This window comes from Hakea prostrata, chromosome 10 (assembly GCF_041222555.1).
Source record: "Hakea prostrata isolate BN-2017 chromosome 10, UWA_Hpros_2, whole genome shotgun sequence".
NCBI classification, from domain to species: domain Eukaryota; kingdom Viridiplantae; phylum Streptophyta; class Magnoliopsida; order Proteales; family Proteaceae; genus Hakea; species Hakea prostrata.
In genome coordinates this window covers 43,998,689-44,011,743 of record NC_142609.1, presented here as the reverse complement: position 1 = coordinate 44,011,743, position 13,055 = coordinate 43,998,689, and the positions used below count along the sequence as shown (strand labels likewise).

At 37.1% G+C, this 13,055-nt stretch overlaps 1 protein-coding gene across 1 annotated transcript; it reads left to right on the top strand.

The window, feature by feature from the left end:
* The first annotated feature begins 4,951 nt into the window (after positions 1-4,951).
* On the top strand, positions 4,952-11,002 carry LOC149003275 (F-box/LRR-repeat protein 17-like). The gene is made up of 11 exons (XM_089138240.1): positions 4,952-5,658; positions 5,993-6,094; positions 6,845-6,989; positions 7,145-7,329; positions 7,553-7,657; positions 9,589-9,686; positions 9,790-10,034; positions 10,135-10,201; positions 10,291-10,376; positions 10,587-10,688; positions 10,769-11,002. The coding sequence occupies exons 1-11, from the start codon at positions 5,075-5,077 to the stop codon at positions 10,826-10,828; spliced, it is 1,779 nt and encodes a 592-aa protein (XP_088994366.1). The 5' UTR covers positions 4,952-5,074; the 3' UTR covers positions 10,829-11,002.
* Positions 11,003-13,055: the final 2,053 nt, after the last annotated feature.

The following is a 13,055-nucleotide window of genomic DNA, read 5'->3' as shown; positions in this document are numbered from 1 at the left end:
CACTTTTTTTTTTTTGGGTGCAAATTTGAACTCTGCTTATCGTGAAAAAAGATATGGAAATGATGTTTCATGGAGCCCCCACCACTGTATGGATTTTTTCAAATTAAACTGTGATTGGTGTTTGGTCGGTAGAAAATAATAGAGGAGGGATTGGGACCATTATCAATGAATGGAAAATGTTTGCTTTTCAATCGTTTTGTCAATAGGATATTTATGTAACTCTCCTTTGGTAGTCGAAGCCTTGGCAATAAAATCGTGATTGGTATTGGTAGTTAATAAAGAATTTCAAAAATTGCAAGTCGAATCGAATTGCCATAGAACTGATTTGAAATATAAAAAAATATTCATGAAAATGCAAGAATAGAAGAAAATGATTGATTACATATAGTAGTGGAAGACAAAGAAGAACAAGAATAGCGTGTCACAACAATAAATCAAGATTTTTGCTTGCCAAGTTGAACCTATATGTTAATCGGAAGTACATATATGCATAAGTTGGCTCAAAGTTATATACAATTGTATATAAATGATGTAAGCTTGCAGGAATTCATAGAGAAGAAGATAAGAGTTTATTTCATATGAAACTATTATAAAAAAAATAGACCAAATTTAATTGCTTGATATGGTGAGTGCATGATCATCAAACTTTGGCCTTTCCGGTAGTACTCACCGACCTTCCTGATTCCTCACCTTCCCCTTATTCTCATCTAGCCTCCAAGAGGGAGGAACCAAGTGATAATCTTTCAAGAAATCAGTAAATTTATTCACCAAAGCAACATCTAGTTTACTAGAAAGCATAAATCTCCTCTCTTTTCCATGATACCTGTTAGAAAAAGGAAAAAGGAAAAATAAAAAAAAAAAATTTAAGAGATTTATGATAATTTCAGTTCTATAAGTGCAAACTAGGGTAGAAAGACAGATTCAAAGGGTGTCTAAAAGTGTTGTATATGGAAATATATTATCTAATAACTAATAACTAATAAATACTTTATTTTTTAACCACTATTTTTTTGAAAATCACTAGTAATATGTCCAATAATTAAAATAGAAAATAAATCGAGAGGAAGTAAAACATTTTCCTTAATTGATTATTTTATTGTTTTATTTTTTTAAATACCAAAGAAGAAGCAAATGTAAAATGCCATTTTATTTAGACTAAAATGACTAAAAATGAATAAAATCAAAACTCCAGGGTTCAAAAGAAAATTTTAGGGTTAACCTAAATTTTATTTGACCCTCGGAATCGTGGAGATTGAACTGGATTTTTAGGTAGGAACGAACCCCTGTAGCTGTGTTCTCAAGTCAGGTAGGACATTATCTTGGAAGGGGCGATCGCCATTGAATCTTAGCTTGGGAAAACTAGTGCGTGTGAAGTACTCATGAACATGTTTAGATTTTTTTGGCTACATACTGAAATATATAGAAATAGATAGAGTTTACATTCTACCCCCCAAAAAAAAAGTCCTTATAGAATTCAAAATTTAAAAGACTAAATTATCTTTGTATACAGTAAATAAATGTAATTTTACAAAAATAGCCCTATGTTATATTCTTAAAAATCATGCAAATTGGATGGAAAAGAACATCATCCATATTGCCGAAAATCATTCACCCCAAAATAAAGAGAAAAATAAAAAACAACTACACCAAACCCTCCATGGCATTATATTAGAGGTGGGATTGTACCACAACCTTATAATTAAAGAGACTTATGATCTTATTATAGGATTACTTATGTAAGTTAGTGACGGCAATGGATGTAGGTAGGCTTACAGGATATTAGTTTTTGGTCATTAGTAGAAGTTTAATGTTTTAGCATACAAAGATTTATAAATTGCATGTTGCACTTTTTGCTGCAAAAGGGGATGAAGACCATTTTGAATTAACTTACTTGACTCAACTTTTTTTTTTTTATCATTAGTAGAAGTTAACTGTTTTAGCATAGAAAGATTTTAAACTCACATGTGTTTTCGCATGCATGTTTTGCATTTTTGTTGTAGAAGGAGATGAAAGACCATTTCGAATGGACTTGCTTGAGTTCACAGTTTTTTTGTCATTAGTAGAAGTTCAAGTCTTAGCATAGAAAGATTTCAAAATCTCATGTGTTGATTACGTGCACGTTTTGCATTTTTGTTGCAGAAGAGGATGAAGGATATTTCATCCCTTATAGGCAGAAGCTGTCTTGTACATTTTGAAGGAAGCTAAGAGTAGTGATCTTATCATGGGCATCAAAGTTAGGAATCAAACACTTCCCCTTAACTCATCTATTTTTTGCCGATGATATCTTGATGTTTATACAAGTGAAGCTAGACAAAGTGTATATAACTTGAAAGCATGATTGGAGGAGCTCTATTGTACAACGACAAGTGGCCAAACTATCAATTTAGAGAATTCATGCCTAACATTTAGCCCAAACACGCTTCTAAGAATCAAAAGGTGGTTTTCGTGCGTTTTGAAGATTAAATATGGAGATTGACCTAAAACATACTTGGGATTACGTACAAACTTTAGCAACTCAAAAATGGAGTTATTCAAAGAAATTATAGAGAAGGCATGAATGAAAGGTTGGAAGAAGAAACTGCCCTCTTATGCCGGAAAGGAAGTGATGATTAAGTCAATGGCTCTCAGTTGTAATTCATACACAACCTCCCATTTCAAGATACCAATGGCCCACCATGCAAAGATTAAACAAGCTATCATCCACTTTTATTAGGTTTTGGGGGGGGGTGTCGAGTTTCTTAGGAGACTTTATAATTATTAATTAGTGGCGATTTAAAATAAACCACGATTAAATATATATCATTAGTGGCAATTTATTATAAACCATCACTAATTAAAATTTGAAAAACTGCTACTAGTTAAAAATTGAAAGAGTCACCAATTCTTTTTTTTTTTTTTTTTTTTTCTTGTAGTGTTATCTACAGCTTGGGCTTAGTTGCATAAGAAGCTTTATTTTCCAAATTGTTCATTTGAAGAGTCTCGATTGGGCTCGAACCCATGTTGGGCTTGGAGAGGGATTATTGAAGGGAGGAAGACTTGACTCTTGGGCCTTTGTTTGGGTAGTGGGTAGAGTTTGTCAAATTAGTATTTGACCTTGTTTCGATCTGGACCGTAGGCTACATGGTGCTGCCGAAGAAACTTTGATTTATGGATTGCCACAAACAAGCTGTGCTGTTTGAAGGAGTGAAAGGCTCCCCCCGTTGGAGGTTGGAGCCTGGAGGTAGTACAATGGGCTTTGAAAGAATGGGAAGTGAACAGCCCATATTGGAGGAAAAGCCTACTGTTTGGAGCCCACTTAGCCCACCATACGTCAAACTGAATTCGGATGCTAGCTTTAAGAAAGACAGCACGGGCTTGGGCTTTTTAAGTAGAGCCCACAATTGAGTTTTTATTTTATTTTTACGAAGGCACTTTTTTATATATGGGGATAGGGATATTACATATGCCGCTGGTAGGGGTTGAACCCATGACCTCTCCACTGAAAAGTCAGGTTCCTAACCATCCTACTACCCCTCCATTGGCCACAATTGAGTTATTCTAGCTGTGGTCTCTGACCCCTTGAAGTTTGACACAGTCTTATTTGGGGAAACTATGGCAATCAGGGAGGGTCTCCTTCATGCCATCGCACAGATTATGTAGTTCTTATAGGAGGAAATTGACTGTTTGGATTTGGTGCGAACTTTAGAGGAGAAGAAGATGTTTCCTGTGACAATTAGCGAAATAGTTTCGATATTGGGGAGCTTTGCTCACATTTTAATGATTATAAATTTTCCTCCATTTCTCGAAGTGGTAACAATGTGGCTAACCACTTGGCTCGGAAGGCCTTGTCTACTATGGTAGGACGATTTGACCAAATTTCACTCCTCCTTTTAACTAATTGACATATATAAGTCTTCTATACCTTCTCACCCTCACAAACCCCCCCCCCCCCAAAAAAAAATCCAACATCCTAAAATGGGACAAAATATAATGGACCTGATTCATGTAACCAATTAAGGGTGTCAATTGCGTACCGAAATCGTTACGAACCGTACCTTACTGCACTGTTCAAAGTTCAGTACGGTACGTACCAAATAATTTATTTGGAACGGTTCCGGTTTCAAGCACTCTTATCATCGATATGTACCAAATTAAGGATATAAATGTAATTTTACAATTAAAACACTTTACCTTTACCCTATTCGTAATTCAATGTTTCCGTTTTGTCCTTCACCCATTTTCTGATATTTAATTGCTTTATCTCTATTAATTAAATTTACTTGCTTTGTCTTTGTTAATTTAAGATTCTATCGATTGTTTGATCGCAATTTTATTAGGATCTTAATGAATTAAAAACAAAAGTAACGAGGGTTCGTTCGTACCAAAATTGAACTGCACTAGGTACCATGTTTAAACCGTTTTATCGCACTAATTTAGTACCGAAACCGTATCAAACCGTTTTTGCAAATACCGAAACCGTATTGTATCGTGTAAATTCGGTAAGGTACGGTTCTGGTTTTGAATATTCAACGTTGATACAAAGTCGAATTACTGAAACCGTATTAATTGACACCCTAACCACAAATTCGGTCACTCGATCCATTGACCCATGTTGAATAGGTCACTCGATCCATTGACCCATGTTGAGCAATTATTCGTATTAAATTCACATGGGCTGCCTCAAGGTTATGTAGACATTTCACCTAAGCCCACTTAATTCAATGAAATCCTTTTTAGCCCACATGGTCAACTTCAACTAAATAACCCATTTCATTCAATTTTTTGAACCCATAGCGATAGCTAGCACAACTGATATCGGCCCTTAAAATTCCGGTCCGACCCGTATTATTCCAGACAGGTTAAATGTCGACATTGGTTCAAATCGTCCGGTCTAAACCAGATGCTTCTTCCAGGTTTTCGTAATTTAAAATCATGCATCGAGCTCCCGAAACTATCATGGCGCGAAAGCAATTCTAATCTCCCGCGTCTCCTGACATCGTTTCATGCTCTTTATGTTGAGTCCACGCTCCTGACGCTCCTTCGCTCTTCCACACAAATCCAACTTCGTATCTTCTCAGATCAGATCTGAAGCCAAATGCATCGCCATCACCGCTCTCATTTGGCAACTGCATTTTCCGGCGACGCGGCCGCCAACAGATCGGATTTCTCAACTATCATGCGCGGCAAGAAGCGTGGTAACTACAGTTGTGGCCGCTGTGGCCAACCCAAGAAAGGTCACATTTGCAGTGCCGAAACCACAACCCTAACCGCCGATTCTTCATCAGTCAGCACCCCAGCTTCTTCATTCCCTATTCATACACCACAACGCCAGCCTTACTCTCATCCTCGCCGAGCTCTCGTATTTGACGAGAACGAGGTGACTCCTTCACCTTTGTCTGATGATGAAGGTTTATCTGATGGATCGCCTGAAAAGAGTGTCGAAACCGGTGATGTTGGGCTTCCTTGGAATTGCATTTGGGAGGTGCTGCGAAGATTGCCTCCTACGTCGTTGTTGTCGGCGGCGATTGTTTGTAGGGGTTGGAGACACTGTACAAAGAAGATCTGGCGAGCAGCAGAGGAGTTAAAGCTTAAGATCCCTTCGAAAGTTCAGGTTGGAATGGTTGGGTCACTGTTGCAGAAGTGTTCGGGACTCGTTAACCTCTCTCTTATGATTGAAAGGTTAGATATTTTGTAGTTCTAAGCTAATGGTTTTGCAGATTTAGGGTTTTATCTTGAGAGAAGCGGATGAAGTCAAACTGCATTGGGTATTGGGGTTAGTGTGTGTACTAATAAAACAGTTAGGGTTCGAGGCAGTGGTGAAGCTGAGAAATTGGAAAAGTGGATTAAAAAGAAAAATGACCGTATATATTAGCCTTAATCTGTGATTATTTTATCTTTTACGTTTCCCAGATTGATGTTTTCATATTGTTATTTGTTTCATTTTTTTAATTTCCTAATCGAATCAGGAAAGAGTCAGGAGCATTGGCCTTCATACTTCTGTTTATTGTTTCAGTGACGTGGATGTAACGATGCTGGCTTGCATAGCGTTCTCTTGCCCTAATCTGGGGTCATTAGCAATCCGTATCTCTGACTCGGCTGCTAATCGGATATCTGGGTAAACTTATTTTAATTTCTCCATTATTCAGTGAGCTTTGTTATCATGAAAACAGGCAATTCTTTATCCTGTTAATTTTTCTATTATAGTTTTTCCTGTTAAAATTGGGGTTCCCAATGTTTAGTGGGTGATCATGGTTATTACTGGATTGTTCTTGTGTATGTTTCCAAACCTCGGTTTGCTCCCAATTTCTTTCATTATCATGGACATATGTGGTTGAGTCATTTGCCATTGTTTTGAGTGACTGATATCATCTGGATTTTTTTTCATCCAAAAATAAAAAAGAAGAAGAAATCATCTGGTTTTATTGGTGCAGCCTCCACATTCTGCTTCCATCGAGTATTGGTAAATCCAAAATAATCCGTGAAATTGTGTTCTGCAGTACATTTTGTGGCCTTTCTCTTGCTTTTTGGTTAAAGGCAATGAAATTGATGATCTTAACCATACATTGTGAGCTACTACTCTTACTTGCCTTTTGGCGTTTGTTCTGCTACTGTATAAGGATTTAAGTTTTTGCCTTTAGCAAATTAATTGGTCAGTCAATCAAGTTAATATGTATTACTTTCAACCCTAGTGACACAATGTGCCATGTGTTCTGGGATATTTGCTTTTTTACTGGGTTGCATTTTTCAATTTGTTATTTTCTATCTTATTGTTAGTTAGCTGGTTTAGGTTATTTCTGGGTGCAGGAGTATGTATTTGACTGTGTGATTTGTGACCGTTAATTGCACATGTGACTTCATATTGCAGAGATGAGTTAGGTCGATTTGTTGCTGATAGACGCTGTCTTTCAACCCTCAAGATGGAAGGTTGCTCTAACTTTGGAGGATTCAGTCTCTATTCTTCAACTTTGTCTACTCTTTGGCTTTCTGATCTCTTCTCTTTGTCTAAAATGGTGATTTTCTTGGACCTTTGTTCTATTTTTATAGTGATTTTCTTGATCTTTTTTCTATTTTTATATTCAATTGGGATATTTTTTTCCGTCTGATTTTCCACATGGACTTGTTTATTCAACTAACGTTCTTGGTTGTTCATGCTGGATCTTGGCAGGTTTTTCACTGCCCAAATTTGAAGGAACTTTCATTGAATTTTTCTCGCCAGGGCAATGATTGTACTGATCTTGCTACCATGGCAGATAGTCTCGGAAGGACCTGCCCGAGGTTGAGAAATATTCACATTTCATCACTTCAACTCTCTCACACTGTTGTGCTTGCTCTTGCTGCTGCAAACTTAAGGTTATCTGCAATGATATTTATTTATTATTTATTTTTTCCGGTTTTGTAAGAATGCATATTACAGAACAACTTGTGCTAGTATTTTGCAGAAAACATTAGACAAGAATATCTAGTCTGCTGAACTGTTTGATTCTAGTTCTTTAATTGATGTGTTTCATTTTCTTTTTATTAAAAAGGAGGTAACCATATTTATTAGTTCCATATGGTTGCTTTCTCCATTCAGGAATCTGCGGATGCTATCTCTTGTACTCGGTTCAGAAATCACTGACGCCTCTGTAGCTGCCATTACTTCAAGCTATGAGAATCTAGAATTGCTTGATTTGAGTGGGTATGTTCTGTACCTCACAGTTGTGTCTATTGTTTGCTGAAATACTTTTGAACTTCCAAGCAATACTGTCTTTGCCTGTTGTACAATTAATTGAAATATAAATGGGTAAAAGACATAATTTATTTTCATCAACAAGGACAATCTGCTTTCAATTCTATGTACTGCAATATAAGCTACTTTTTTATCGGATTCAGATCTTTGATGTGCTCTACTGTAATATTGAAAATGAAAATAAAGGACAATTAGTTGCATTAGATGGCTAGATTCAAGTTAGAGCCTTGCAACTCTTGAGGGTTCAATACTCGGTGTTTAGATCCCATTTGGGCAACACAGGGATCTCTGACATACAAATAGGGACAAGAAAACAAATGCATGAAGTTATTTGATTTTGATAATGCTGGTGTTACTATTTATTGGGAGAGAAAAAGATGAGTAAGATTTTAATGACCACATATTATTGTGTTTTGTTTAAAAGGCTGAAGTCTCTCAGAGAACATGGACAAAATTTGCAATTGCCAAAATACAGATAGAAATAGGCCACATGTGAAGTTCATTTTGGATGCCTCATATTGAATGCTATAGTCTACTGTTTCCAACATTTGCTACTTAACTCTGGAGTTTCTAATGGTGTGTGTTTTGATCATAGGGACCATCATATTGTGTATTGAGGTGATTCCCCATCCCTTCAAGAAAACAAATAAATAATATTCCTCTGTCTTGAACGCTTAGATGTTAAAAATACTTGTATTCATATTTAGCTTTTGCTTAGTCGTCTTGGTTATGGTTTTTAAATCTTAATTAGGATTCAACAGTGAATCCAAGTTGGAGATCTGAGATTTAGTTTTGAGTAATTTATAATGATCTGAGTTAAATTCCCATACCTGGTTTCTTCCGTTATCTTTTCTTCCTCCCAAGAACATCATCAAATATTCAAGCTGCTTTACAAGATCATTGACAATGAAAAGTTGAATCACCCCCCCCCCCCATCACCAATTGTTCTTCAAATCCTAAAACCACCACAAGCCCTTGCTTTTCAGCCATTTGTGAGAATCATTAAAAAACCCTAAAACCTACACAAAACAGTCCAACCATCAGAATACTACTGTATTTAGATTGAATAGCCTTCACAGCCTGAGAAGGGCTCTATCCAGACATTGTTTCATTCTTACCGTTTGAAACCTTTGATTCCTTATTCTTGAATATCTAACCCTGGATTGTTGAAAGTTCAAACCAGCAATATTCCATGATCAATAAAACCTTAAAACTTTGCTGATAGCCTTCCCTATATTTGTCTATTCTAACCCCACTGTTCATGCCTGACCCTAAAATTAGCCCAAGCCCTATTATAGTTCATTCTGATGTAAGTTTATCTCCTAGGGCTATATCATCAGCTCAATGTCAATGGTAATTATTTTCTTAAATTTTAATTGTGCAACTCTGTGACTAAGTAAAAACTTCTGGATAGTCTAAATCTAACTGTTGTAGGATTTGGCTCCTTTGCACCACGTCTGCAACCCAATTTTGGAATAGTTGAATGAATTCCAATGAGAACTTGGCCAAGCCTGATTATTCAAGGGTAATATTTAGTGTTTAGCTGAGATATGTGTCATGTGTGTGTGTGTGTATATATATATATATATTCAAAAGATCTTCCTATGTATTTCGTTTCCAACTTTGCAGTGTTAAAAACCTGTGTTTTTAAAATTAGAATGGTTTCTATAAAATATAAGTTTTATCAACATTTCATTTTTCCATCCTGGAGAAGAGTAAACCAAAACTTCCTCTGTGTGTATCAGTGGCTTAGAAAAAAATTTAATCATCCTATTGGATATTACAGTAGTAGTTGCTTAAAAAAAAGGAAAAAAAGAGAGACTGCTTTTGAGTCTGTTTCTTGGTTTGGCATTATTGATGTTCGTTGATTCTGATCTCAGGTCGAGCATCAGTGACAGTGGCATTGGGATGATATGCAATGTGTTGCCTGAAACTTTAACTAGACTGCTCCTTGCATCTTGTCCCAATATTACCTCAAGTAATTTTCTATACAAAGCCCCAGTTTCCATGGATGTTATGGTTTTACATTCTTTTAATATTTAGTTTTTGATTACTCTGATCATCTTGTTTATGTTTCCCAGGTGGAATCCAATTTGCTGCTGCACAGTTGCCCCTTTTGGAACTCATGGACTGTGGGATGACCATATGTGATCCCAATTTTCAAACTCTAGACTCTGCAGATGGGTGTAGTTATGCAAACAGTGGTTGTGAAACCAATCATCTACAGAGAACACCCGATAGCATGCTTCACAATGTTTACCAGAAGTTGATAATCAAGCATGGGCGGTTGAAGAAACTCAGCCTTTGGGGTTGCTCTGGTTTAGATGTGAGTGCTTAGTCTAAAGAATCACCCTAGAAAAAACATATTTTCCTGCTAATGTGGGGGTACTTACGAACTTTAAAATTTGGTTGGACTTGAATTTCAGGCCTTGTATCTCAACTGCCATGACCTTAATGATCTGAATCTGAATTCATGTACAAACCTGCATCCTGGTATGTCATGATAAGTTGTCTGTGCTTAGCTCTCCTTAAATGCTGTTTTGCTTTGTGAGTTTTTCAAAGTGTCTGATTTTTTTTTTCAGAGAGACTATCGCTCCAGTGCCCGAGTTTGCAAAGTGTACATGCTTTGGGATGCCAAAAGATGCTGATAGGAGCAATTCAGAACCAGGTAAAAGTCTTCTCCTTTTAGATTTTTGCTGTTCAGCCATTTTAGGCATTTAAAGTTTAAACAGTCAACAAAACCTTGGATCTAATCAATCCTCTGATTGGAAGTCCACCTGAAGCAACTTTCTTTTTTCTCTTTTCAACTGGCTATGAATTAATGAAGTGGAACTGCTTCACAAAGTCTTCTTACCAGTTATTGCATAATGGCTTGCAGGTGTATAAAGAGTCTGTTAATGCAGCAGAAGACTATTTTCCATGCAAACGAATGGCATCTGGTTTTAAGAGGGTCCGAGTTCCTCAGTTCTTCTCTCCTCAGGTAGCACTGCTTTTATTTGATAAAACCATGCATCTTTTGAATGCTGAAACTATTCTAAAATCATTGTTATCTTATTGCAGCTGTCTGATGAGAAGGCAAGGAAGGTTTTGAGACCACGGTGTGCTGTGCTCCTGGACTAAACGATAATACAAGTCCCCCAATATGTTATGATCTCTTTTAACTTTATATCTTCTAAGTTTCCTCTTTTGGGATTGTGTCCCTGAAATCTCTGAATAGCCTGTTACAAGTTACATGCTATGCCAAAACCCAAATCTTAAGAAAAATGTTCATGCTCAAGTTTGGTCTGGATCTCAGCCGAACTTCATTTTTACTGAATAAAAAATAAAAAAATGAAAAATATTTCTGATATTGTTTTATTTTGAGTTTCTTCTTTTTACTTGACCAAGCTGTAAGGTCATCAACAAAAAAAATCCTTAAATTTAGGTTCCTTTGGGCCTCAAGAAATGACTTAAATCTTCAATAGGTGAAACTGGACCCGGCCCAACTGGTGAAAGCTGCTATTAAACCCCACAATTAAATTCAACAGGCTCAAGAGTTAAAGCCCAGGCAAGACAGCTCAGTAGGCACAAGCTGCTATATGGGCTCCACCACCTAGGGCACTGGGGTAGGGAAGTTTTGTTTTCGGTCCTGGCTTGAGTTGGTGGGGGAAATGGGGAGAAGGTTTATATTTGGAGTGACAAGTGGTTATGGACCTTAACCTGATAAGAAGATCCAACATCTAGAGTTTCGAAGACCCGTCTCTTCAACATGTATCTGAGTGTTAGGATTAGAGTGATCAATCACATAAAATCAAATAGAACACAAGAAAGAAAAAATGGATTTTATCCTAGTTCACTTCAATGTGAGGTGATGTCCAGCATTAGGTTTTTCACTATACTCTTCTCCAACAACTATTATTGATGTTCTGTTACAATAGAATATATATGCGCTTACAAACTTTAAGCCATGGTTATTGATGGGCCTCCGCCCAAATTGTAAAGAAATTTTTTTTTTTGGTCAAACTGTAAAGAAATTTCGAGGCCCAAAGAAATGTAGATCCTCTATGGGCTCCGAGGGCACTGCCCCCACACCCCTGCTGGGGTGGTGGCATTCCCGAATCCTGTGTTTTTCGACAACACAATGTGAAGCACAAGCCATGCTCAACACTAAACTTGTTAATCATGAAGCAAGTGTGTGGAAATCAGATCTGATCTGAGCAAGCTACCATCCGGATAACACCAATGATCCCAAACCCAGTTAGGCTTATTCCCACTAGAGGATCATCAAGTTTGGGCTGAATCTAGAAATGGGCTCTTCACAATAAAATCAGCATACCACCTGATTTGTTATCTAAGGGCTTCCTTTAGTGCTGTTAGCAATATGGATGTGAAAACGAGACTTGGGAAACCATCTGGGGAGCAACCACAGCACCAAATATTTGCAATTTCTTGTAGAGATCATGTGTGAGAGGAGCTGCTGACGCTGCAGACCATATCTTGTTGGACTGTCATTTCGGCCGCAGCATGGTTAGCTTCTCCCCTGAGGTATCAACATCTTCCGAAGTTAGTTCTTCACAAAGGGTTGCTCAGTTGGTAATAACTAACACCAGTGAAGAGGTCATGGATTGATCCTCCCTTTCCTGATGGTATATATAGTATCTTTTCTCTCTATATATAACAAGCTCCCTTATACCAAAAAATGACAAACATTTAGTCTAGAATGGCTAATGGCATTTCTCTGCTGGCAGTGATGGATTGCACACAACAAATTGGTGTTTGAAGGAATTATGGCTCACTTAACAGAACAGTCTCATGGGTGTTTAAAGGAGTGGAGGGTTTTTGTGGAGAAAATGCAACAGGTTCTTTAACTTTGCAACTCCCATTAAAGCTCACCTCCTTAGTCCATTTATCTACTTGCAGAAAGTGATTTTCAAGAGATAGTTTCTTTTCAATCTTCTCCTAAGGCAGTTCCTCCGCGGTGAGTGAAGTTGTGGGTGATGTGATTCATTCGCGGTCCTAATTTTTAGATTTTATTTTCAGAAAAGATAACTGTATGGCTGACCATCTGGTCCATAAGGCTGCGTCCCTAATGGGTTGGACATTTTGTCCATCTTCCATTCTTTGGCTTATGAATTTATCTAAGTATGATACCTTATTTTTCTCCTTTCTTTTTCAATGAAATGAGAATTCCCAAAAAAAAAAAAAAAAGGGAATGAACCAACAACTCTCTGTCTCCCTAAATGTATATATCTGAAAAAAATTTTAATCATTTATTTTTTTGGGTCCATTCTCCAGAAATGATATCAAGTGATAATCCAATTTGATGGTAAAGATGATAAGCCAACTTGCCGGTAAAGACAACCTTTTG

Bases quoted from the DNA above. Each gene is read 5' to 3' on its own strand.
- LOC149003275 (XM_089138240.1), top strand. From the start codon at position 5,075: ATGCATCGCCATCACCGCTCTCATTTGGCAACTGCATTTTCCGGCGAC. The intron at 5,659-5,992 runs GTTAGATATTTT...TTATTGTTTCAG, and splicing joins CTCTCTCTTATGATTGAAAG to TGACGTGGATGTAACGATGC. The intron at 7,330-7,552 runs GTTATCTGCAAT...TTCTCCATTCAG, and splicing joins CTTGCTGCTGCAAACTTAAG to GAATCTGCGGATGCTATCTC.